The sequence below is a fragment of the Balaenoptera borealis genome (genome assembly GCF_965194805.1).
Source record: "Balaenoptera borealis genome assembly, chromosome: 12".
NCBI lineage: Eukaryota > Metazoa > Chordata > Mammalia > Artiodactyla > Balaenopteridae > Balaenoptera > Balaenoptera borealis.
The window spans coordinates 25,201,508-25,228,167 of NC_138869.1; the positions used below are offsets into that span (position 1 = coordinate 25,201,508).

At 39.8% G+C, this 26,660-nt stretch overlaps 1 protein-coding gene across 4 annotated transcripts in view; it reads left to right on the forward strand.

Annotated features, from left to right (window-relative positions):
• Positions 1-26,660, forward strand: part of FRMD4B (FERM domain containing 4B) — a 347,769-nt gene that overhangs the window by 259,032 nt on the left and 62,077 nt on the right. For all 4 annotated transcript variants that reach the window (XM_082346172.1, XM_082346169.1, XM_082346170.1 and 1 more), the window contains 2 exons: positions 19,243-19,299; positions 20,100-20,122. In XM_082346172.1, the coding sequence (XP_082202298.1) occupies positions 19,243-19,299; positions 20,100-20,122 (80 nt within the window). The remainder of the gene's footprint in view (positions 1-19,242; positions 19,300-20,099; positions 20,123-26,660) is intronic.

Here is a 26,660-nt window from a genome sequence, read left to right on the forward strand (position 1 = left end):
TTAAACATATGGGCTACAGTTATAATAATTGTTTTAATGTCTCCATCTGCTTACTCTCTTTTATTTTTTTGGCCGCACCATGCGGCTTGCGGGATCTTAGTTCCCTGACCAGGGATTGAACCTGGGCCCTGGCAGTGAGCATGGAGTCCTAACCACTGGACTGCCAGGGAAGTCCCGAAATTGCATTGTGAAGTTTAAAAAGAACCAAGCTACAGAACAGTAAATGTAGTATAATTGTCTTTAACTTTATTTGCTTATATATATATGTGTATGTGTGTGTGTGTGTGTATAAAATGTACTTATAGGAAAAATAGAAAAATATATTGCATAGTATAAATTTTTATTATCTCTGAGAGTGAGATTATGGAAAGACTTTTGCTTTCTGAGTAATGCTTTTCTAAAATTTTTTAAATAGGATACTTGCATTCATTTTATATCAGAAAAATAGAGACAAAAATAATCAATGTATTCATTAAACTTTACCTCTTTGAAGCTGTATGAAGAGAATAAAAACATTGTGTTGATTGCTCTCCCTCCATTAGAAAAATACTCAGTTGTCTTTCTCACTGGACAAAGCTAAGTGGAAGCTGAAAATTCCTAATTGCTTTATCTAAAAAAGCAAAAGGTCTACTCTTAATGACAACTGACAGAATGTTTTTTTCTAATTGTAAAAATAATACTTGATTGTAGAACATTTAGAAAATACAGAAAAGGACAAAAAAAATCAAAAAAAGGAATTGATCCATAATCCTACTACTGATGCATTAATTGTATTAGTTTGACCTATTTCTTTCTTTGAAGTATGTATTTTTGTTGGCTGAGATCAATTGCTGCCTGCATTTTATATTGTGTTAGACTTTTAACTTTTTAGGTATTTTGGCTACGTTGACCTCGTCCATCCACTTTTCTTCCTACTTTCTATGTGTTCTTGCAAGAACCAGGATGCAAGATGGGGAAGGATTGCAGGATTGCTTTGAAAATTCACATTTTTATTTCATTAAAGATAAACTTGCACATTGCGGGTAGGGACCAGGTTTTTTATACGTTGGAGCCTCTGGGACCTAGATGTTAGGTAAAAGGTTGCTTAAGTGAACGAGCGAATAATTAAAGAATGAACGAATGGATGGCAGGATTGAGGCATTTCAGAACGTAAAATCAACAAGACCTTCTATCCCCCGTGTTTAACGTCTTAGCCCCTGCTACCTACAGAGGCAGTATAGTGCAGTGGGGGAAAGGTTCGACTGAAACCAGGAAGTCTGGGTTCAAACACATGGCTTTGGCTCTAACATGGGCATGTTACTTACATTTTTAGCCTCAGTTTTATCGACTGTAGAGTGGGGATCATAGTTCCTACTACAATGGGTGAGTTAATATATACCAGGTAGACAGAAGAGTGTCTGAAGCAGACACTGTTTTTTTTTTTTTTTTTGATTGCTTGATTGATTGATTTAGGCCAATTCTGGGTGACTTCTTTTTTTTTTTTTTCACACACACACACACTGTATTTTATTTTTACAAGAGATAAATAGACTGACACCAAGCATTGTAAATGGATGACCACAACAAAAGCAACAATGATTGCAATTACCAAACACGAAACACACTCATACTATGTCATAATATTGACATTCAGTCCAATAATCCTCCACTGTACCAGCTCCTTTACTTTGCAGTGAAAATTGATTTGTATATTTTTTGCCTCTGAGTCCTTGTGGGATTTTTTTTTTTTAATTCAAACAGAAAGTCACAAAAATTATAATCATCCTCATCAGTTCACTCAGTCCCATGTAATTAATTTTTTTTCATATTGATCTTTTGTTAGCACTTTTATGAGTTCATCAGTTTTTCATTAGAGTTCTGAAAATGCTTATTCATTCAGTTCAGCAGTACAGTCAGTTACCAGAAACCTGTACTTGTCAGAGTCTTTTCCATGAGCAGACACTGTTTTGCTATTAATATTTTTACTATTATTACTACTACTCTGACATATGACGCTCCCTCATAGGACACACAAGCCCCAGCTCGTCACTCTAGACTCCTCCGCACTCACCATGTTCATACTGAAATAATTCCTCATTCCCTGATTAATACCAGCTTTCTCAAGCTTCCATGCCTTTTAATATATTTATCCCTGCGCTGAATGTCTTTCTCTTTTTCATGTTCTTCTTTCTCTGCTGAATGCTTTTCTCTCTCCCTTCGTTTCCCTCTGGTAAATTTCCACTCATCCTTCTGAACTCAGCTCCAAAGTCCCCTGCCCTTAACAAATTCTTTCCTTCCCTGTGTACCACCACCAACCATATCCTAAAGGAATTAAGTTCCTCCAATCCCGAAAGTACCCTCTAAATACTTCTCTAGCTCTCTTCCCATAGCGTTGACTTGCTTGCTTATATACCTGCCACCCCGCAACTGGACTAATTCCTTGGGATCAGTGTCAGCTTTACGTCCCAGCCACTGGCACAGAGACAGGCATACACTATAGACCCTCAGTAAATATTTGTCAAGAGAGCAAAGTAAATGTAGCTTACACGCACAACTAAATTGATCAAATTTTGCAAAATGGGCTTGTGAAAAGGTTGAGCCAAATTGAAAATAAGTTCTGAGTAACAACCTTAAAATTAGACTCTTTCAGCTTTCAATCTTATTTTGTTTTCATTACCTAAGATGGATGGAATGTTCCTACATTCAATTTTCCAGAGTTGATATTGTACTTGTAACCTTGAAATTTCATATACTGAACCTGTTGAAATACCATTTGGGGCATCGCATGGTCGGATTTTAAAGCACAGGAGTCTCAGCATATGTACTGTAACCTTTGCTGCTTTATTCACTGTAAATACTTTTTGGAGACATTTAGGAGAATTGCTGTAAAATCGGCTACAAGGATAGGTTGGCATACTTCTCTGCTCTTAGATTCAAACAGCTTTTCTTGGAATTTCAAGGAAATAAGTCATCAACATTCGATTGCCTTTAGGATGGAAAGGCATTGCAAGTGTATGCAGAGGGAGTCCAGTTAATCTTAAAACCTCATGTTAGCCAAATCTTCCAATATATTCTTCTACCCCAACCATTCAACCAAACTATCTGAATATCATTGGCTTTCCCTTTTCCTTCTTACTAAAGCCAGAGTTACCATATAGGCAGCAACGAAGCAGGAGTGGAAGAAAAATTGGAGAAATGAATCATCCCAAAAGTCAATAATGAGGTCCTGAAACAATCATGTGACTTTTTTGAGAGGGAAACATTCTCCTAAAATCTAGAAAGATATTTGCTAATTTAATACTGTTCCAGCTGCCTGTTCATGACAAAGAGACTTTATAAAAGTACACATTCATGGTAAGACCTATTATTATCCCTGTTTACAGTGCCTTAAAAGAGAGGAATTAGTCTCAGCTCGATTTAAACTAATACAACATGAAGCGTATTCCTCTGTAACCAATCCATTACTGTCAGCACCGCATTCATGGTTCTTGTCCTGGAATTATTCCATGTAGTGCAACAACCGACAGTTTGAATGGTTACCAAGGATAAAATATATTCAGTATATCTGCTAACCTGGCAGAGTTTTAGTATTTGGGATTTGAGAGCGTTTGTCTAGGTGAATGTGTGTGTATGTGTGTGTATGTTAATCCTCAAACTCATTTCAAGGTGCTGAAATTATTTAAAGGGTCAGTAACAGAAATTGAATTTTGCAGGCTGTAAGTTCTGTCTATGCACAGGTGAGTGTGCCTTCTGGTAATAAGTAGCCATAGACATTTACACAGTGAAGTCACTAAGCTAAACATCAGAGTTGGTTTGAAGACTGGCCAATCCATGTGGAACAAAGAAATCGAATGCCATATTTTAAAGGGCTATTGAGAGTTTCATAATCAGTACTTCACCTTTCCCTGCTTCATGTGGTTTTCCTTCTGTGTTTTTCTAATATGGAAATTATGTGTGTCTTAAACCATGAGCATTTAGATCTGTGCTGCCTTGTGCATGTGTGAGAATCCAAGTTTTCGTAATTATAGCTTATAACACATGCCAGTTGTAATCCTCAGGGACCTGTCCCATGTGCTGTTTTTTAAAAAATTATTATTATTATTATTATTATTTATTTATTTATTTATCTTTGGCTGTGTTGGGTCTTCGTTTCTGTGCGAGGGCTTTCTCTAGTTGCAGCAAGTGGGGGCCACTCTTCATCACGGTGTGCGGGCCTCTCACTATCGCGGCGGGGGCCACTCTTCATCGCGGTGCGCGGGCCTCTCACTATCGCGGCCTCTCTTGTTGCGGAGCACAGGCTCCAGACACGCAGGCTCAGTAGTTGTGGCTCACAGGCCTAGTCGCTCCGCGGCATGTGGGATCTTCCCTAGACCAGGGCTCGAACCCGCGTCCCCTGCATTGGCAGGCAGACTCTCAACCACTGTGCCACCAGGGAAGCCCCCATGTGCTGTTTCGTTCGCCTTTACCACCTCCCTGAGGTGCTAAAGGGGAAACTGTTGGGTCCTCAGATGAAAAAATCAAGGCCCACCGAAAGGCAAAAGGACATGGTCTTAGAGAACAAGGAAAATACACTCTAGTTGGCACTACCAGGAGTAAATTTACAGAGAATGAATCATTTGTTCATTGATGTATTGCCAGCCCAAGAAGGCACTCAAATATTTGTTGAATACGTTGAACAGAGCTACTAAACATCCAACTGGAATATTTGTATTTCATAATGGTGCCATTTAACATGAATTACCTTAAAACATTTAAATCCAGTACTGATACTTTTGGTAGATCGTCATCTCAGAAAGAGGCTATCAGAATATCATTACAGCTAAATTGTCACTCCAAAAAAAAGTCATAAAAGAAGTATGATAAATGCTTGGATGGAAGGAGGACGAGGTAGATGGTCAATTCAGCTGAAAATACAGTATCTTAAAATCTAGGAAAGGATGAAGAGACTCTGGAAGATATTTTCTCAATTTATTATAGAAATCAAATTTCTTTACATGTTTCCTGCTTTTGAAAATGCTTAAGTGGACATCCTTGAAGATTCAAATCTTGTACTTCAAAAGGAACATGGCAAAGAAACTTCTAAACACTAATTTACCCACACCCACTCTCTCTCTCTGTACATCCATCCATTTACCTGTCTATCTATCATCTGCCATCTATTTGTCATCTATTTTTTCAACCCATACTAGAAGCACATATCATTCGCCTTTCTGCCGTGTTACACATGCTTAAGAGGCCTAAGGAGGAGGTTTGAAAAGCTATCTTTGTATTTTTCAGAAAGAAGAAATTGAACGGAAGACTGCCATTTCATAATTAACGAGGCCTAATATTAATGTTTTACAGTATAGATTCATTGGGAAATAGACCAAGTTACCCATTTCAGCTAAACCTGTTGAATTGGCCACAAACAGTTACAATTTAAATTTACTAAGAACACATGCAATGTATGCTATAAGAGTACAATTTACCTCCCAGCTGAAGTGAAGTCAGTAAGTATTTCATGGGTGTTGGACACCAACCAAGATTGTTTTGTTCACTCCTTGGAGAGACCAAAATATGGCTCAATGCATGACATGGCAAAGAGTTGGGGGACTATGGAGAGGTGGTCCCAGCTTGAACCCTGGTAGCACCACTAAGAGGGTCGGTGGCCTTAAGTAGTCTACTGTAATCTCCTAATTTCAGTCCTCACCTGTGAAGTGAGGTAGTAATACCTCCTCATAAGGTTGTCCTGAGGATTCAATGAATTAATATACGTCAGCCTCTTGGAACAGATAGTTAGCACTTAAATGTTCTCGTTTTTATTGTTGTTGTTATTGATAATATTCTTCCAAAATTCCCAAGAGGACTATTATACGACGTTCTCATTTATAAGAAGTACTTGGGCATAAATAACCACCATTATGGCATAAAAGGAGAATGTTGGTGAAAACATTTTAAATGTGGTATACCCTATTGGAAAAAAAATGATAAACAGGAGGCCCAATCAAATGGATGCACAATAGTCCTAAAAATAAAAGTATCATTGCGTATTTACTCCTAGATGCAAAAAGCATCTAGGATGTTAGGCTAGGATACTAACTTTAACAGTGCTTCTTTATTCAGAAGATTCATTTTAACATCATGACCGTAACTTTCTCTTCTTTCTCGTGATTCATCCTTTTCTCCCTCTAATCATCCTTGATTATCTTGTAAGCACCTTGCACTTTTTTTTTTTTAATATGACTAGTTTTTCTTCAGGACACTCCGCTGCTACAAATTCAAATTATAATCATAAATTGGTGCCAGGGTGCATTTAAGCAATTAGAATGCTGTAATTAAATTCTGCTGTGTATGTAATCTAATAACGAATATAGGTAAGTACAAAAGTAGAGAGCTGGGTTCTCAGTGTCTAGTGACAGTTATTCATCTGTTCTCCAATTGTCTCGCCTCCTATTTATCAGATGTGGCTGCCTTGGAACCTCCATGCTTATTAGTGGAACCTGACCTATTTAGGCTCCCCTTCTTGCATCCCTTAATGACTTGGCTGTAGATCACCACACCTCTCATTTTCAGAGCAGTCTCATAAACATTCACTCCCTTGCTTTGCAACCATGTTGGTGCAAGAGTTTATTACAAGGATTCAGATACTGGCAGAATGGTGGAGCCAGTGTCTCTGATATTTGGCCACGTGACAATACCATTCTTCCTGGGATCAAAAGAAATAAAGCAGAGCCTCCAGATCTCAGAATAGGGGCGAAGTAAAAAGAATTGGATGGAAGAAGACTCATAGTTCTGATGATATTTTTGTAGCATCATCTGGTAGAACCTTGTTATTAAAAGGTTTGTTTTTTTTTTAAGTATAGATTAATTCATTTAAAAATATTTATTGGATGTCCACTATGTGCTAGGCACTACATAGGTGCTGTGTGTACGGTGGTGACTTAGATCTCTGTCCATGTGGAGTTTAGAGTTTTATGAGATTAATATCATATTTCACAAATTGTATGTATCTGATATAAAGTTCCCATTCACATTTTTCATATTGTCTCAATAATTAGCTTTTGAGTTAGTTTGGTGTTTGTTTGTCTGTTTGTTTTCCTTTTCTGGTCCAGGATCCGTCTAGGATCACACATTGGTTTTAGTTGTCATGACTCCGTAGTCTCCATAATGGGAAACAGATGTCCAGTCTTTCCCTGGCTTTTCTTACATTGGTATTTTTTAAGAGTATAGGCCATTTGCCTTGTAGAAGGTCTCTCAATTTGTGAAACATGGATTTGTCTAACTCAGTGATTCCAAACATGTATTGTGTTGGCCACATCTTAGAATCATTAGGGAACTTGGTGAAACTACAGAGACCCACAACCTGCCCCGTTTCACCCTATACTACTTCAGTGAGTCTGGGTCTCTCTGTTCTTCAGTGGCTTTAGGGTAACTCTGCTATACACTGACGTTTCAGAGCCACTAGTCTAATATAATTTCCTTGTGGCAAGAATACTACATAAGTGATGTTGGGTCCTCCTCAGTGTGTCTCACAGGGAGGCTTGCAACGTCAGTAAGCGTTGTTTTTGGTTAAGGTGGTATCTACCAGATTTCTCTTCATCTTTTCCACTTTGTAATTAACAACTTGTCTGGAGTCGACACTTTGAGACTGTTTGACCATCCTGTTTCCCAACAATCTTTGATCCAATGGTCTTGGTCTCCAGTGGTTATCTTGGCTAAGCCAGTTAGTACTATGGTTAGTACTGTGGTATATGGTGATTGTAAATGGTGATTTGCTAATTCTATCACCTTCAACCTTTCTTAGCATTCATGGGTAAAGAATAATTTTCCCTTCTTCTCCATCTTTTTAAAAAATGTTTTTTATTATCAACATGGACTCATGGATTTCTTTTTATTCAATATATTATCATCCCTTCTCTCATTCATTTTGATGCTCTAAAGGCTCCTACTACCATAGCCTTGGAAACAGCCATTTTTCCTTTCAGTGGAGAATGCTATCTAGAAACCAAGGTCTGGTTTCTATGTAAACTAGTTGGAACTTCATCCCAAGAACAAATATATGCTCCACCTGTCCACCAAAAAACAACATGCATTGCACAAACCGTACCTGGGCTCCACCTTGAGAAAAGATGATCTGATTCATTTTCCCTTCTTTCTCATTTCCATATCTGTATATTCACTTGTATTATCCTCCCACAACCAAACACTAATTCATAAACTTTCTCTTTCTCTTTGTTCCCATGTTCATTGTGATCAAGTTTCTGAGAAGCAGTCTGTCCAGATACTTTGATCCCACTGCTTATATCTTTGAAACGTGATACACACCCACAAAAACACCTGTATTTGTTTGCTCTTCTTGTAATGCTTTTTAGTTTTTGAAAGCATCTTTATAGCTCATTTTTCTTTTTTTCCTCAAAACTCCGTGAAGTTGGGGGACAGATATATTATTTTCCTTTTACATTTTTAGAAAGTGATGCCAGAAAGGTAAAAGATTTTTTGATAAGTTTGCATATATACATATTCTTGCATATATATATGTATATATATATATATATATATATACACATATATATATGTATCTCCTTGATAACTAGGTACTATGCTAACAGTTTCCATAGTTGATAAAGCCTGAGCTATGTTCTCATAGTTCAGAATTCCTGGGATTCCTTATTCTGAGTTGAAAATCAAGGCAAATCAACTGTATAGTGAATCAAGAAACATAAGAAGCATTCCCTTTTTAAAAAGGAAAGATAATAATACACCCATCGACATTTTCCTTCACTACTCTTTTAGTTGATATTCTACAAGTGCTTTGAGTACCTGCTGTGTGCCAAGTGGTCCTGGAGATGTAGCTAGGGTCAAAATAGGTAAAAACCCATGCCCTAAGGAGCTTACCTATTAGGCAGAGGGGATGGTAGATAGGGAGAAAGACAATAAAGAAGATAAATAAGGTTATACTGCATTAGAAGGTGCAAACAGGGTCACCAAATACAGTTGCACAGGTTGCGCACTGCCCGACTCTGTGCCCAATGGTACCATGGAGATCTTGGACCTAAGCAACTTAGGATGAAATTGACATTAAGTAAGATGGGAAAGGCTGAGGGAAGATTAGTGGTTCTGTGTTTTGTTTTGTTTTGTTTTCTTAACTTTATATTGAAGTATACACATGGAAAAGTGTATATAATGTAATTGTGCAGCTCAGTGAACTTTCACAGACTGAACACATCTGTGCAACTAGTATCACTCTCAAGGAAACAAAACATTACCAGCACCTGAGAAGCCCCTAGCGTGTTCTTCCAGTCATTAATCCCCCCACTACCATGACTTTTAATAGTATTTATTAGTTTGGGCTGACTTTGTATTTTATAGAACTGAAGTTATACAGTATATGCTTTTTTAATATATGGCTTCTTTTGCTCAAATTATGTTTTTGAGATTCATTCATGTTGTTGTGTGTCATTACAGCCAGCTTATTCATTTTCCCTGCTGAATGGTAGTCCAGAGTATGAATATACCACATTTCATGTACATAAATGGGCATTTGGGTAGCTTTGCAGTATTTGGTTATTATAAGTAGTGCTGCCATGAGGATCCACGTGCCTGCCCTTTAGTGGACATCTGTAAACATATCTATTAGGTGTATACCTAGGAGCAAAATTGCTGGGTCATAGTGCATGTGTGTGTTACACTTTAGTGGACCTTGCCAAAAAGTGATTCCAGAACTAAGTTAAGTTGGTCCACCAGCAGTGTATGGGAGGAGTGCTGTTTTGATGTGTTAAGTAAAATGTCTACTTTATTCAGTGCAATCAGTTATACCACCATACACTGAAAAGAACTGCACCAAAATATTATTTGGAGACAATTTCACTAGGTGCCTAGGAAATGGAAATAAATTACCTAAAGTTTATTGGCATTATTGGCTTTGGTGAAGAAATTGAATACAAGTTAAATACACTAAAAATAATATCCTACACAATGATAACCAGATTAATAGAATGAAAAAAGTGCCCTATTTATGTTGGAAAATACAAAAGACCTATTATTAATCCTAAACCAGGATGTGTGTGATCTCCATGGTATATCATAAAACTTTATGATCGCTATAGAGCAATTTCAATAGATACTTATTATGGTTCCAAAGAGGAAGGCAAATTACTATATCTTTTTAAAAATTTGACAAGATTATTTTAAAAATTTCTTTGAAAACATAAATGGAAAAGAATGGCAAATATTATTATGGAAAGTTAAAGCCTTTGTCATATCAGATACTGAGACATATTATAAAGGAAGAATGATTAAATGTTATGGAACTACACAAAAATTGAACAGTGTCCCAGAACAAAGCAGAGAACCATATATATAATGATATATAAGGATGTAAGAAGCAACATGGTAAACAGTGCAGAGAGAATAACATTGAGAGTCTTTGGGGGCTACCCTTCATGATAAATGCTTTATATTTTATACTTTATGCTCTAAACAACTCAGTAAATTCAATATTATCACTCCCCATTTTGCAGAGGAGGAACTGAGTGAGTTTCAGCAAAAATTACTTACTCAGGGCCCCATAGATTCTTCCAGTGTGGGAGGCCCAAGTCCAATCTGACTTCACAGGAGGAGAGAGCACATCAGAGGGGATGAGATTGAAGGACACAATTTCTTCCCCATAAGCAAGACAAAGCGTTAATATTGGTAGCTCAAGTTAAACATAAATTCTGAAGTAGATAAGTGAACAAAGGGTCATTTCACAGATAGGCAATAGCAAATAATAGGCAATTGCAAGGGAAATACTCAAGTTGGTTAGTAATCAAAAAATTGCAAACTGAAACAATTTTGCAGTATTATTTTGTACCTTTCTAATTAGCAAAAATAATTTTTTTGATATGATGTGGTTTATAAAAATATATACATTTCCCTAAGATGAAAAATTAGTAAGCGTATTTGATATCTTGATTCGGGTGATGGTTATATGAGTATATACACACATCAGAGGCATCGAGCTGCACAGTAAGAGTTGTGCATTTTACTGTATATACGTCAATAAAAAGGAAAAAAAACACTAAAATATGTTAAGTGATGAAATCGGAATAATCTGTGAGAAAATAAAGGTGGAAATAATTAGATGCTGCCAAGGTTAAGGTTAGTATAAAACATTCAGCATGGGACTCCCCTGGTGGTCCAGTGATTAAGAATCGTCCTTCCAATGCAGGGGCTGCAGGTTCGATCCCTGGTCTGGGATCTAAGATCCCACATGCCGTGGGGCAACTAAGCCCACGTGCCGCAACTAAGGCCCGACACAGCCAAATAAATAAATAAATATTTTAAAAAAAATTCAGCATGGTGAGTATAAAGCATTTAGCCCACAAATTTGAAATTCAACTTCTCTTAAGAGCCAAAGCTCAGAGGGAGTTATGATCACTTACGTAATGCACAGTGGTCGTTAAGGTAAAAACAAAGCAGCTGCTCGAAGGAACACAGTCATCACTGGTCCTAAAAATCAGAAACTGCTTCCATGTGTCCTTGTAAAAGGATATTATATGAGATAATGAACCGTGTCCTGAACAACACACCTAAAATTATTAAAATAATGAGTTTCTGAGGGTTGTTTCTTACGTTGTTTCTCAACATAAGCCAGGGGAGTGATGCCAGAACACAGTTTCAAAAAAGCAGTTTTGGGCTTCCCTGGTGGCATAGTGGTTAAGAATCCACCTGCCGGGCTTCCCTGGTGGCACAGTGGGTAAGAATCCGCCTGCCAATGCAGGGGACATGGGTTCGAGCCCTGGTCCGGGAAGATCCCACATGCCACGGAGCAGCTAAGCCCATGCGCCACAACTACTGAGCCTGCGCTCTAGACCCCGCAAGCCACAACTACGGAGCCCGTGTGCCACAACTACTGAAGCCCGTGTGCCTAGAGCCCCTGCTCCGCAACAAAGAGAAGCCACTGCAGTGAGAAGTGTGTGCACTGCAACTAAGAGTAGCACCCGCTCACCACAACTAGAGAAAGCCCGTGTGCAACAACGAAGACCCAACGCAGCCAAAAAATAAATAAATAAAATTAAATAAAATAATTTATAAAAAAAAAAAAAGAATCCGCCTGCCAATGTGAGGGACACAGGTTCGATCCCTGGTCTGGGAAGATCCCACATGCCACGGAGCAACTAAGCCCGCGAGCCACAACTACGGAGCCTGCGAGCCACAACTACTGAAGCCCGCGCACCTAGAGCCCGTGCTCCGCAACAAGAGAAGCCACCGCAGTGAGAAGCCCATGCACTGCAACGAAGAGTAGCCCCCCCTCGCCGCAACTAGAGAAAGCCTGTGCGCAGCAACAAAGGTCCAAAGCAGCCAAAAATAAATTTTAAAATAAAATAAAATAAATAAATCATACCAAAAAAGGAATTTTACCTGGGGAAACCTTATGGCTCAGTTTTGTAGGTTTCTGATGATTCTAGCTTAATCCAAGAATAAACTTAGTGAATCTAGAGCAATGGTTCTCAATTGGGATTCCAAAAGGAACCCTTTGGCCATCTCCAGAGACATTTTTGGTTGTCACAGCTGGTGAGGAGGCTGCTACTAGACTGTAGTGAGCAGAGGCCAGGAATGCTGTTTAATACCCTGCAGTGCACAGGACAGCCCCTCCCCCCAGTAAGGAATTATCTAACTCAAAATGTCAACTGTACTGAGGTTGCAAAATGCTGATCTGAAAGAACGAATGTGTAGTATTCACTGAGACCATCCTCCATAAACATTGCTTCTCACAACTAGCTTGGATGGAAAAGGAGAAAGTACTAGCTCATTTACATAGGGGGAGGAGGGAGTGCAGGTGTAGTAATTATGGCCTGGCCTTCTAGGGGCATGATAACCCCTAGAAAATAGGAAATTGCCCAGGGAAGTATGTTTCTATGGCCTAGCAAGAGCTGCCTTGTTAGATGGTAGGTAGGTATTAAGTGTTGATGTGGCCTCTCCCCCAGCCAAATTGTATAAAAACTAGTCAGCCCATAGCTCTGGGCTTCTCTGGCCTGGCAGAGTCTTCCTTCCATGTAGGTGTGTCCACAGAAGGTATTAGGCTCCTGGGAGCTGTATCAACTCACTCATTTGTGTCCTTATCCCATTGGTTCTTTGCACTGTTTGCAGGCTTACTGGTAAACTAAGGTGAGAGCACAGAAGCAGCATCTAAGGCATCATTCTTGACAATTTTTGAACTTTGAAGTCTGGCCCAGCTCAGCAGTGGACACAGTTGACTGCCAATGTTAAGAAGCCCCTTTCTGTCCATCTGTAGTCATTGATTCTCTCTGGTTCACATCTTCCCAATGTCATCCCCAGACAGAGAGAGCTTTCTTCCCTTAGTTCTAATCTGGAAAATCCCTAGGAAGGTCTTTTTTTTTTTTTTTTTTTTTTTTTAAACTGTTTTTTCTTTTATGAACCTCATTTTAAACTTTCTCTGTTCCTTCTATTTTTGTAGCTACTTTATTTATTTATTTATTATTTATTTTTGGCTGTGTTGGGTCTTCGGTTCATGCGAGGGCTTTCTCTAGTTGCGGCAAGCGGGGGCCACTCTTCATCGCGGTGCGGGGACCGCTCTTCATCGCGGTGCGCGGGCCTTTCACCATCGCGGCCCCTCCTGTTGCGGGGCACAGGCTCCAGACGCGCAGGCTCAGCAGTTGTGGCTCACGGGCCCAGCCGCTCCGCGGCATGTGGGATCTTCCCAGACCAGGGCTCGAACCCGTGTCCCCTGCATTAACAGGCAGATTCTCAACCACTGCGCCACCAGGGAAGCCCCCTAGGAAGGTCTTTGAACCCTCTTCCATCACTTGCCCACAGAAGGATGATTGTATTTCCATTAGATCCAGTAAGGAGAGAAGCAATTCTCCAAAAGAATGGGATATTCTGCTCAGAAAGGGGGTTGGGGTACGATGCAGTCGAGACAAAGAGATATCCAGCCCTCCCGGAAAATACATCAATTTTTTAACAAACTTTTTATTTTGAAATAATTTCAAACTTACAAAAGAGTTGCAAGAATAGCACACACACACACAAAATGTATGTCTATCAAACCAAATTCACCAGTTGTTGACATGTTCCACATTTGTACTCATGCTCTCTCTGTGTCTCCCCCACCTCCAAATGTGTGTAATTTTTTTCTGAACCATTTGAGAGTAAGTTACACTGTTTACCCCTAAATGTTTCACGGTATCTTTCTTAGAATAAAGGACATTTCTTACCCATATAACAATGATCACATTCAGAACATTTAGCATTGAACCTATACTATTGCCTAATATGCAACCCAGTTGTATCAGTAGTGCCTTTATAACAACTTTTCCTCTTGATCCAGGATAACACATTGCATTTAGTTGTTATAACTCTTTAGTCTCCTTTGCTTTCAAACAGTTCCTCAGCCTTTCTCTGGCATTCATCACACAGACATTTTTGAAGAGTATGGGCCAGATTTTTGTCTCAGGGTTTCTCATGATTAGCTCTAGTGATGTATTTTTGGCAGAAATACTACCCAGTGGTGTGCTAGAACCAGTTAGTACCATCTATGAGAGCCAATTCTCACATCTCTTCCCAGCTCCACGTTCTGTAATATCATACTGGTAGCTTGAAATCAGCCATGGTGGGAATGTTCATACCATGGAAATCAACAAATGCTACAAATCAGAGCTTGTACCCCCTCCCCCATTTCTGGTTGTGAAACATTTACATTTAGCAGCACAGCACTGTATATAGATGAAGTTATATCCTTCTCAGAACATATCAGGAGGCACATGATGCTGGTCTTCCCAATTATTGGTGATATCTCATCCCTTGGTTAAGATGGCATCTGTCAGGTTTCACCATTGAAAAGTTACCATTTCCCCTTTGTAATTAATTCTCCCCTATGGAGAGATCCTTTGTGATTATGTAAATATTCTGTTTCTCATCTAACTTTCACCCAATAGCTTTTATTTATTGAGGAGTATTGCCTGAATCAATTAGTACTATGACTGTTGCAAATGGTAATTTTTTTTTATCTCTTTCATTTCTTCTACTTTTTTTTGTTGGTGTTCTACAGGTTGTTTTTGTTTTTGTTTTTGTTTTTTGGTAGACTTAACCCTAAAATAGATGATTAGTAGTAGACTTGGAAACAAACTGAGGTTTCTCAACATTTTGTCAAGTAGTTCTCCATCCTAAGTATTTGTGACCAAGTTATTAATGTTCATTGCTATAGTGCAGAATAAGTTTCCATGGAGTACTATCAATACATCAATACAGAAAATGCAGAATAGGTCTTCAGAAATAGTTTTCCCATTCTATATGAGTGTGTATGTTTGATGGTGACATACTATCCTACCAACAGTGGAGGTGGCATTTGGAATCATTTTTCTGATCTTACCTGATTCCAATTTTTACATGCCTTTAGAAGCTTCCTGGTGAGATTTGCACTGGAGTTAATTAAAGCACGGTAAAGTCGAAAGAGTCCAGAGTCAACATGTGCTGCAGGATTGAGTAGTACACTTCTTGCTCCTGATCCCCAGTGCCATCATCTGTAAAATCATAGGAGTCATATTTTCACAAAAGTCGCTTTCAAGTTTTAAAACTTTCTTTTATTCTGCTTTCCCACTTGGGAATCAAAACCTAGAGTTCACCTCATTAGCATGATGTCTTGGTCAACTGAGCCGACAAGTCAAGGACCAAAAATGAGATGTCCGAGGTGGAGCCTGAACCCAGTGACCTAGTGATTGAATCCATAATCCAGTTAAATGAGCTTTGGGAGTATAGCACTAGCACTTGATACTGTTTCACGTTACCTCTGTGCATTCAGCCACATCCCCTGATTCACTCCTCTGCTTCTCTTTGTTTATCCTTGACAATCATGGAAACCCACTGAAGGATCCCATTACCTCTGTCTTTGAGGTGATCCCTTTCTCAAGTGTTAGCTTGCCCAGTACCTATAAGGTTACCTCGGTTGCCATGGTTGTAAGCAAAGGAAATGTTCTATCCAAGAGCAGACTGCAGTTTCTAAAGAAGTTTTACCCTTCAGACATGAAACTCCAGAGTTCTGTATAAGTCTTAATTAAATTGCACCATATGAAATCACTGAGAACCAGGCAAAATAGTATTATTCTTGATTAATCCATTGTTTGGTGAACTCCACGCACAAGTCAGGTAACCTGGACAGTCAGTTTTAGAGCTTAAAATATGTTGCCTTGTATTTCCAGAACGGTGGTTAACTGAAAGGTGAGGTGGGGACTAAGACCTGTAAAAGAGTGTGGGGCTTTGCCAAACCACGCATTTTCCTCTCTTCCTGGAACGAGATTTCTCAAAGGCCCTACTGTTCCATACCACCATTGCCTTCCTCCACCAGAATTGTGTTGGGGCCACTTGTGTAGGTGAAAAAGTCCACAGGCAAGCTTCGTATTTGCCTCCCCTCTCCCCTGGAGCTGTCTGAGCCTGGTACTTTTCATGCTTTAGCTCCTCATTTCAGCATTTTTAATATTTGATAACCCTTCCAATGTAGAGAAATATTTGGCAACTTCCTTAAGAGTATCTGTTTGAGGTCTTTTAATTTACTAAACTGAAAAGTTGGTGTCTAAAATATTGTTCCAATGACTCATCTAAGGTTCTGAGGAGGCAAAGGGGTCCCAGGGTGTCAGAGGAGTTGGCAATAATTTTCAATATATTTTATTCATCTTCAGTTTTTTTAAAAAAAATATTTGAACTAACGCACTTCGCCTCTTCTCTCTGATTTTAAGACGAATTTGACTTTAACGAGTTCAGGTCTAGTTTAAACTCAAACATGTTCTTGAGTTCCCCTGCGAAGCCCTCACCCCCATGCCCCACATGAGTTTCTATTTCTTTGAAGATAAGGAATTTAGCTTTTCTAAAATTTAATCTCGATCAACACCCACCTCACTTGTTGGATTAACTGCTTCATCATCTTTCACCAGATTAGAAAACGACTGTCTCTTGCCTGAAAGACAGAGGGCAATTGATTTCTGCAATCAACCTGGCTTCTCTTTGATTTTATAATCTGTTTCTAGAGATTATAGGCAAGCTTTGAATTCCAAGGCTCTGGGCCTGTCAGCTTTTGAAGCGAAAAACTTTGAAGCAGATCCACTGCCTCAGGTTTCAGAAGGGATACTTAGTTGTTGGAGGATGAAATATAAGGGAAACACAGGTAATTATCACTGCTGACATTGTAATATCCCAGGTTTGGGGTTTGTTTATTTTATTTTATGGCTTCTAAAAGAATTATTGTTACTAGTTTTGGGTGTTTTTTGTTGTTGTTGTTCTTGTTTTTTTGAGAAGCCCAATCAAATCACTTGGCCACTTGAGAGAAAAACATAAACCTTCCAGAAATTCTCACTGAGCTAACTGCTTCTATAAACCTACCTAGTGTGCATTTACTTTAAAACTACTTAATTACTCGCCACTGATGCACTTGGTATAATTAGAAAACTCTCCAGCTCAGATTCAACAGGTAGAAAGGAGAAAGAAAAAAAAGTGTAGGGCAATTTCCAGACCCATGTTCTTAAACACTATGCACTTTCAAGTACTAATTATACAGGATTTATGCAAGGAGGGGGTTATATGGAATTGTTTTAGCATGTGTTAATGCTTACAAGCTAGCATCTCACCAAAAAAAAAATTTTTTTTAATAGAGACCCTCCTCTACTACTCAATGTTGTAATTTATCACATAATGCAATAATGGTATTTACATATGTCATCACATTTAACGAAATAAATGAAGGTGCATGTGAGTGTTATTGATAGAGGCAATACCCCGACACAGTTAACGCATCCGTACCAGGCAACTGAAGAAGTATTCCTGCTAGTTACAGCCTCAAACTCCTATTTTTCTTTAGGATCTTAAAGGCTGAAAAAATAAAATAGTGGAGGGCTTCCCTGGTGGCACGATGGTTAAGAATCCACCTGCCAGTGCAGGGGACATGGGTTCAATCCCTGGTCCGGGAAGAGCCCACATTACATGGAGCAACTAAGCCTGTGCACCACAACTACTGAGCCTGTGCTCTAGAGCCCATGAGCCACAACTACTGAGCCTGTGTGCTACAACTACTGAAGCCCGTGCGCCTAGAGCCCGTGCTCCACAACAAGAGAAGCCATCGCAATGAGAAGCCTGCGCACCACAACGAAGAGTAGTCTCCGCTCGCCGCAACTACAGAAAGCCGGCGTGCAGCAACGAAGACCCAATGCAGCCAAAAATAAATAAATAAAATAAATTTTTTAAATAAATAAAATTTTAAAAATAAAGTGGTGGTGGGGAGGGTCGAATGAGTACCAGATTTACTACTGGGAATGAAAATGTTAAAAAATAGGAAAAATAAAATAAAATCATGGAAAAATGATAAATTAGGGTTCATCAAACTTCAGTATAAAGCAACAGAATTTTTGTCTCAAGCATTTTCTCTAACTGGTTCTTTTTAAAAAAAATTTAACTAATTTGTTTTTGGCTGCATTGGGTCTTCATTGCTGCATGTGGGCTTTCTCTAGTTGTGGCGAGCAGGGGCTACTCTTCGTTGCGGTGCGCGAGTTTCTCATTGCGGTGGCTTCTCTTGTTGAGGAGCACGGGCTCTAGGCACGCAGGCTCAGTAGTTGTGGCTCGTGGGCTCTAGAGCGCAGGCTCAGTAGTTGTGGCGCACGGGCTTAGTTGCTCCGCGGCATGCGGGATCTTCCCGGACCAGGGATCGAACCCATGTCCCCTGCATTGGCAGGCAGATTCTTATCCACTGCGCCAGGGAAGCCCTGTAACTGGTTCTTAAGGCTTTACATTTTCTCTATAACAGTATAAATATTAATTCAATAATGTCTCATTGACACAGAAGTAGAACTTATATTTTTTATAATATTTGCATTGTGTGTACCAAAATAACTGCTATGACACAGGAAAACACTGAACAAAGTAATCTAAGAAAATCAGAGCTTCAAAATGAACTTGGAGAGGTTAAAATTATTCATTTTAGAAGCTGTCTTAATTTTCAGTTTCAAAGTCATGTGTGTTCCTTCCAGAATACTGCTCTCAAAACACAATTTCCCACAGCTAATTAAAGTGCTGGGGCGCGCGCGCACTCTTTCTCTCTCCTTCACACACACACACAATGTGGCTTCCCTTTAACCCTGGATACGTCTCTCCACGCCCCCCTCCCTTCCCCCTGCAATGGTATGATCTGCGTTCAATCCTAAACTGAAGGTACCAAGCTGTGACAGCTTCCCCAACTCCACAGCCATTTGCTACGACCTAGGGCAGCCTGTGTTCAGTGATGCTTTCCTTTTCCACCGACAGGGGCAAATCGAAGTAGACAGCGAAACTATCTTCAGGTTAGCGGCGCTTATTTTACAGGTAAGAACTGACAAACTGCCTCTTACCCGCTCCTTTTGTTTGTTGGGTTTTGTGAACTGCCTGCACTTCTGAAACTTTTGCATGGGCCAGTGGCTGACGGCTTTTTAAAGCCTCCTGGTTGTTTGCCAGTATAAAATGTGAGCCACCGTTTTCTGTTTTAGTGTAGTTTGCATGAGCGAGAGTGTGATATGTCTCAGAAGAAAATGAAACTTAGACTTCACTGAGGAAGAAGAGTTAAGACCATATTGCTAGCAAAGAGCTCCGGTGGCTTGAATTTGGGAGGCTGCAGTTGTTACAACAACTGTAATTTGCATTTAAATTTAGTAACTTTTGTATACTTTTTCTTGAGGTGGAGTTAAAGAGCCCTTTAATTCTTAAAGGCACACATAGCTGGAAAACCAGTGTGTTCCATGCTGGTTTAAAAAAAGAAAACTAATGGCATGTGTTGATTTACCTGTGTCATGGTTTAAACGGTCTGAGTCCAGACTAAAAAGTGTGCTGCTCCGAAAGACGAGCATTTATCTCGTGATCTTCAAAACATTAAAGGAGAAATAATCATCTATGCTTTTTCAGATAGATTTGTCTCTTCTGTTAAAAACAAGAAATAATTATTGGGTAATAGCGATTTCTTAAATGCCACTTTCTTCTCCAGGGTCATATGTAGGGAAGGTGTTCCTTGTGAAAAAGTTTTCAAAACAAAACTCAGGCATTTTAAGAGGGGAAAATGATGGGGAGTAAAATTCTTTTAGCTTAATCAACATCAATACAAATTGATCATCTATCTTTGTTTTTTATTTCAGGAAGCCAAAGGGGATTACACCAGGTATGGTTCCTTTTCTGATATTACTATGCAAAATAACCCTAGCTGAATCTTTTAATGCTATTTTAAATAACAATGGATGCAAATCAAAAGAAAGTAGATCCCCAGGCGAGAGACTGAGGTCTCTTTCCTCTTCAAATAGAGACCTATTCTTTTTGTGAATGAATCCGGGAATGAAGCTTTCCAAGCCAGAGTGACAGCAGATTGTACTCAGAAGTCCTCCAAAGTTCTATTTTCCATCATCTGTTAGCAAGATGAAGAAATCTATAAAAAACTTGGGTAGCCCGTGCTGATTTTTTAAACTTACAATAATCCTGTGTTTGAAGAATTATACCATAAGCACAAAAAGATTAAATCCATCAGCTGCTTAGTTAAGGGATTAATAGGGGCTTTCTTTTTGCAGCTGCCCTAAAGGGGCCTCACCCTTCATATATTTGACCTAACAGTTGTATTGTTGCCACCGAGGCACTTACTGGTTCTAACTGCCTAACTGGCCAGATTGTCAGAGTGTTTATATTTGAATTCACCCTCTATCTGCTCCATTCTGTTCCTTTAATGCAATAGCTGCGGTTGGGGTAGTAGAAAGGGTTAAAGGTGGAGGCAAGACCTCCAATTCGAAGCAGCTCACAGGCCAACGACCCACAAAGCCTCGCCTCTACAGTGTTAATGTTCCACTGCTGGTAAACCTTACCTGTAGATTATTTACAGATCAACTAGTACTCATTCCCAGCCAAGTCTTTGACTAGTGTGCTCCTTAACAGGCTGATAACCAAGTAATGCTTTCCAAGCTTGAAAACGTCCACTCGTGGAGTCATGCTTCACCTCAGAAACTCCAAGCACTTTCCACATCTGCCCATTTAATGTGGTAGAATGACTGAGGCTTCCACTCAACACGCCATGATCCACTCACCACACTCTCCTTTTAGCTCTGTTTTGTGCTATATATTTTTTTTAATTTTTTTAGGTTAGGAAATATGCTTTGAAGGAATCATAAAGATCAATGAACACCAAACTTTTTTTAATTAAAAGAAAATGTCAGGGCATGAAAAGAGGAAAAATTAGTCTCTAGGTCATTAACATCAAGAGTGGCTGTGTTCTCCACTGTTGTCTTCCCTGGAGGAGCCATGTTTCCTAGGAAGATCAGATATGTGAGGAATTCCATCGTGTGGGGGGTGAGTCTGAAGTTGATTTATAAATGAGGGCTTCTGAGCCAACAGCTCAGCCTCTGCTGTCTGTGAACTGCTAACCCTTCCTCCCCCACTTTCTCCCGGTCAAGCGTGTGATGGACACCCTCTGAGCTTCATTTCCTCATCAGGAAAATGGCACCTCCTTCAGTAGGTCTGTTGTGAGATTAATTGTATGTAAACATTGCCCAGGGCAGTATCTGGCATGTAGCAAGCTCTCTATACACTTTGGCTATTATTATTATTAACTATTATAGTATCATTATTGCCCTCATCATTATCATCCTGTCCCATCTCTTGGCAACCTCTGAAGAGGCTTTTGGGATATGTAGGAGGGTCTGAAGAAGCTGTAATCACATGTCAGGGGAAAGAATCATAAAGAAAGATTAATTCCACAAACCTTCCTTAGGGAAGATCGCTTGCCTATGGCAGAAGAAGGCTTAGAAGGAATGGTTCTTGGGTAGTACAGACGTTGTTTTAGCCCTAAGATTTCAAGGTTGGTGAGTTAGTCTGGCCAAGCCCAAACCAATCCTTTTCCTTAATTTCAGTGTGTTCCTGGTGGTTTCCTGAGTGATTACTAGACTAAAGAAATGGAGGACACTGTTTTGAAATTGTCTAAACCACACTGAGTAGTAGAAGGAGCTTGGGACTAGGAATCAAGAAACTAGCACCGTGACCCTGAATGCCCTCTGTCCATTCTCAGCCTCGGTTTTCTCATCTGTAAATTGGGATTAAGGAAAATGGGACTTGGCAGGGTAGTTTTGAGGCTACGAATGATGTTTAAGGACTTTGTAGATTACAGTTTGTTTTACGAGCATTAGTTATTGCTGATGAGGGTGAAAGAAAGAATAGGAAATGTGAACTTTTGTTATTGGGTATACAGTGAAGCAGAATTTTGGTTGACTGTCACCACCCCTTCCCTATCTGATCTCCTCCTCCCCTGAATGGAGAGGGTGTATTTTTCCTCCAAAGTTTTGTTATAAAACTAATTTAAGAAAATCAGGCCAAAAATTTAAAAATACCATGCAGCAGTGTTGTGTAGTGATCAGAGCAAAGACACTAGAACCAGAAAGCCTCACCCAAATCCCAGGTCTGCCACTTATTACCTGTATAATCTTGCACAAGTTATTTAAACTCACCAAGCCTCAGTTTGCTCATCTGTAAAATGGGACTTATAGTATACACCCCATAGAATTGCTATGATGACTAAATGAATTAATATATACAAAGTACTTAGAACGGTTCCTGCAGTCGCCACTTTCATATTCCATCAAATTGATGGACATACTTTATCACTCCCCTGTTGTCTTAAATATGAATTGTTTCCCATTTTTTGCTGATATAAATAATGCTTTGATGAACATCTGTGTGTAGTTGGGATTGGGGTTGTCTGTGATTCTTTTTTTTTTTTTTAAGATTTTTTGATTTGGACCATTTTTTAAAGTCTTTTTTGAGCTTGTTACAATATTGCTTCTGTTTTATGTTTTGGTTTTTTGGCCCGGAGGCATGTGGGATCTTAGCTCCCCAACCAGGGATCGAACTCGCACCCCCTGCATTGGAAGGTGAAGTCTTAACCACTGGACCTCCAGGGAAGTCCCTGTGATTATTTTCTTAAGTGATGTTTCTCAGGTGGGGAACAAGCAAAGGGAAATTCCTCAAAGGAGGCAAAGTATGAAGCGCTGAAATGGAATTTATGCATTCTTGATACCGCTAAACTAAAATTATACAAACGTCATAGCTTTATCCAGTGACATCTACTAAATGCCTGAAATGGGTCCGCACCCATCTAGGCAACAAGGATGCAGAGGTGCTTAGGCAGGGACCTTCCTTCCAGAGAATTTGACTTTCTATCAAGGGCTACCTCAGTGGCAATTCTGAATTCCACTTCTCTGTTTGTTTACATGTCAGTGGCTGCAGCTCTTAGCTTTTAGAACTTCACTGAGGTTTAATTGTGGATCAGAAAAGGTCCCCAATTATTACCCTCCTAGACCAGGGCAATGTGGCTTTTTCAATTAAAACAGTGATTGAACACCTGATTCTTGAGGCTGCTCTGGTCCACCCACTCCTTGTGAATATCTTCTTCTTTCTCAAATTTAGAATTTCCAAAGCTGAACCCGCCACCATCCCGGCCCCCAGACCAACTCCTCCTCCACTGTCTCCCCTTGAATAGCCACCATTCTCTCTTGAATCATCTCTAAGGATTTTCTCTTTTCCCTCCCACCTTTTTCTCCATCTGTCAGACAGCTCCCTTCTTTCCTTGTCTTTATCAGAACGCTGGCTTGCTCAGCCCTTAGTCTCCTCCACTCAGCCGGACTGTAAAAGTATGTGTGTGTGTGTTGTTTCTTTGACTGCTTTCTATGACATTATTTTAAAAGTCAACGCCTGATTTCATTCAATTCCCACCACAGTTGTTATCACCACCATTTAACAAATTAATAGATGGAAATTTTAGGGCCAAAGAGACCATGTCACATAGCCAGTAAGTTCCCAGATCTGTTCTGATTCCGTTGTATACTACCACCTGCACATAACCCCCTGGTATCTTACTAAGACATAAATGCGATCATTGTTGTTGACTTCCAGACATCTCTTACAGTTTCTCATTGCACAGACACCCATCTTCCAAAACCCTAACTTGGCATTCAAGGCCCCACATAATCTGTATTATACATTTTAACCTACACGCTACAGCTCATACTCCTTAATATCTGTTCCTGCCTCTCTTTTCTTCACATACTCTTCTCTTTTCTTCACATGCCTTCACTATTTCGCCTTTATGGCTTTGCTCAAACTCTTCTTCCTAGAATGCCTTTAAAAACAACAGTCCTCCCCTATTTTGTTTCCTGCCCTGTTTCCTTGAGTATTTTAAGTTAACATTATCATGACCAGTAGGAAACCTTGCTCTCTGAAAGTTAATTAAAATAGTGGCATGGGGACTTTTTTCTTTAAATAGTTGACAGCCTGAATTTCCAAGTCAGCCCTTAAGCTGCAAAGATAACAAGCTACTCGGGTAACACAACACAGACAAACACAGGATTCCTGAAAGCTGACACGGCAAGGAGGCAAGGTTTCATCACTGAGCCAGCCACAAATGAGTTTGTAAAAGCAAAGCATTTTCTTTTCTTTTTAAGATCCTGAAAGGTGGAAATTACTAAGGGAACTATGTGACTAGGGCACTTTTTGCTTATAAGAAAGAGTGAGTGACTACAATTTACAATTCAGTACTGGGTCACCATGAGGGCATATTGTCACCTAGCTTCAAATGGGAAGGAATAATTCACAATTTACAGCTGTGCTACTGGGAGCAGCTGTTTCCCATGGGAGAGGAACTTCTCTGGATGCCTTGAGAGTAGTTAATGAAGGGAGGGGGGGAACAATCAAAGACTTTAAAGAACTTCTCCTGCCCTTACACCTCTAGATCACTTAAAGCTCTAAAATATCATTCCATTTCTGGGACCTTTGAAATCAGTTACCATGATAAAAATAGCAGCTCCCGTGGGCTAGGTGCTGTGCTGAGTATGTCCTTATTCACATCAGTGGGGAGGCAGGAGTGAAGGCAAGAGCTTTGGAATTTAATTACCCAGGCACTTGCTGTATTACTGTGGGTAACTAACCTCTCTGGAACTCAGTTTCTTTGTCTCTATTACTTGGTATTACTATTATTATTGTTAATATGTTTAACCTTTCCACCAATCCTGTGATGACAGGTACTACTGGTATCCCCATTTTACAGAGAAGGAAACAGCTTTGGAGGGAGTAAGTAGTTGACTGTCTAGGTCACATGGCTTAGAGAGTGGCCCAATTAGGACTCCACACCTCATGCTCTGGACCTTTGTCAGGAGTCTCCTTTTTCGTATCCTAACACAAACTTGTAAGAATCATTACCTTCCTTGCTGGCAGAATAAAGAAGGCTGACTTGACAGAAGCTTAACGTTTCTGTCTGATTTCAGGCCAGGGCTTTAATGAATCAGCAAAACACTTTTGTGAAAAACCTATTAAGAAATGGCTTTTCTCTCTCCCGGTGTCATGACTCTACTTTCAGGTTTGACTTAAGGATACAAATAGGTTCTTTTATTAATCAGTTCAGCGCATTAATATTTCATTTATTTTTAATGACTTGTAAATAATTCTACGTGTCAGGCTGTTTTACATGTTTTACAAACATTAACTCATTAATTGTCGTCTCCATCCATGAGGTTGGTGGAATATTATTCCCACGTTACAAGTGAGATTAAGAAATTTTGTGTGGATTATATTTATATTACCATATTATGGTTTAACATTTCCCCATGGCTTGGCCAGATGTTTAGAGTTGCTATGTTGAATAAACAAACAAGATAACAACACATAGGGAACCGCAGACAAATAAGTGTGGGAAATACGTGGTTAAAAGCTAAACAAAGTTCTTTTCGATGAAGTTTGAATCTGCTCACGTGCATGGCGGATCTCCCAGAAGAAGACACATAAACAGTGTTTCCAACACTTATTTGTCCCTGATGTGTGAGCCTCCTGCCAGACCATTGTTCTATGGACTTCACTTTGTGAAGCAGGGGATTATTTATTCTCTGAAAGCTCAGTATTAAAATGCCTTTAAAAGATAAGCAGTTTTGGCAAACCTTTCCTTTGTACCCCTTGCCAGATTATTGCATCCCTCGATTTTAATTCCAGTAACTCTTGGGGTAAACATTCATCAAGTTCTGAACTTGCTTTTTCTGAAAAGCCCTGAATTTGGAAGGAATCATCCATCCCATACGGTGGGTGCTTTTTCATCTGCTCTATGCAGAGAATGTTAGGGCTGCCCAATATTATGTATTGGAACCCTCCTTTCGTAGCTGATGAACTAACAAGTGACATATCCATGACAGTTCAGGTTGACAGGACCAGACCTACAGTCCCCAGGTCTCCCTGACCATCTCAGATTTACCGTTTTGTCTTACACTTGTATCAGGAGGCCTCCATGGATCCTTGCTGTCCCTGATAGAAGGCAGTGAGGACAGGAGGCAGTGGACTCTACCATGGTAAGTGGTGTTATCACTGGAGTGGCCCCGAGTCTAATATTAGTCACTTGAGGACATAGCTTAAGAGTGAGAAGGCCGGAAATGAGCACTCAGTCAGCAGTGCCTTTGGAATACCTTGTCTTCTTCTCATTGCTCGACCTTATTCACTCTTGTAGATTGAACACCTAATACCTACAACGTGAGAGGCATTGGACCAAGCAAGGGCTGTGATGGAGGCAGACTGAGTTTCCGGCCTTCCTTTTATTCCTGAGCCACAGCCCTTCTACATCCTTTATAAGAGACACTGGAGAAAGGCCTGGGCCTTGGACTCAGACAGGCAGGCATGAGTTTGAGTGAGAC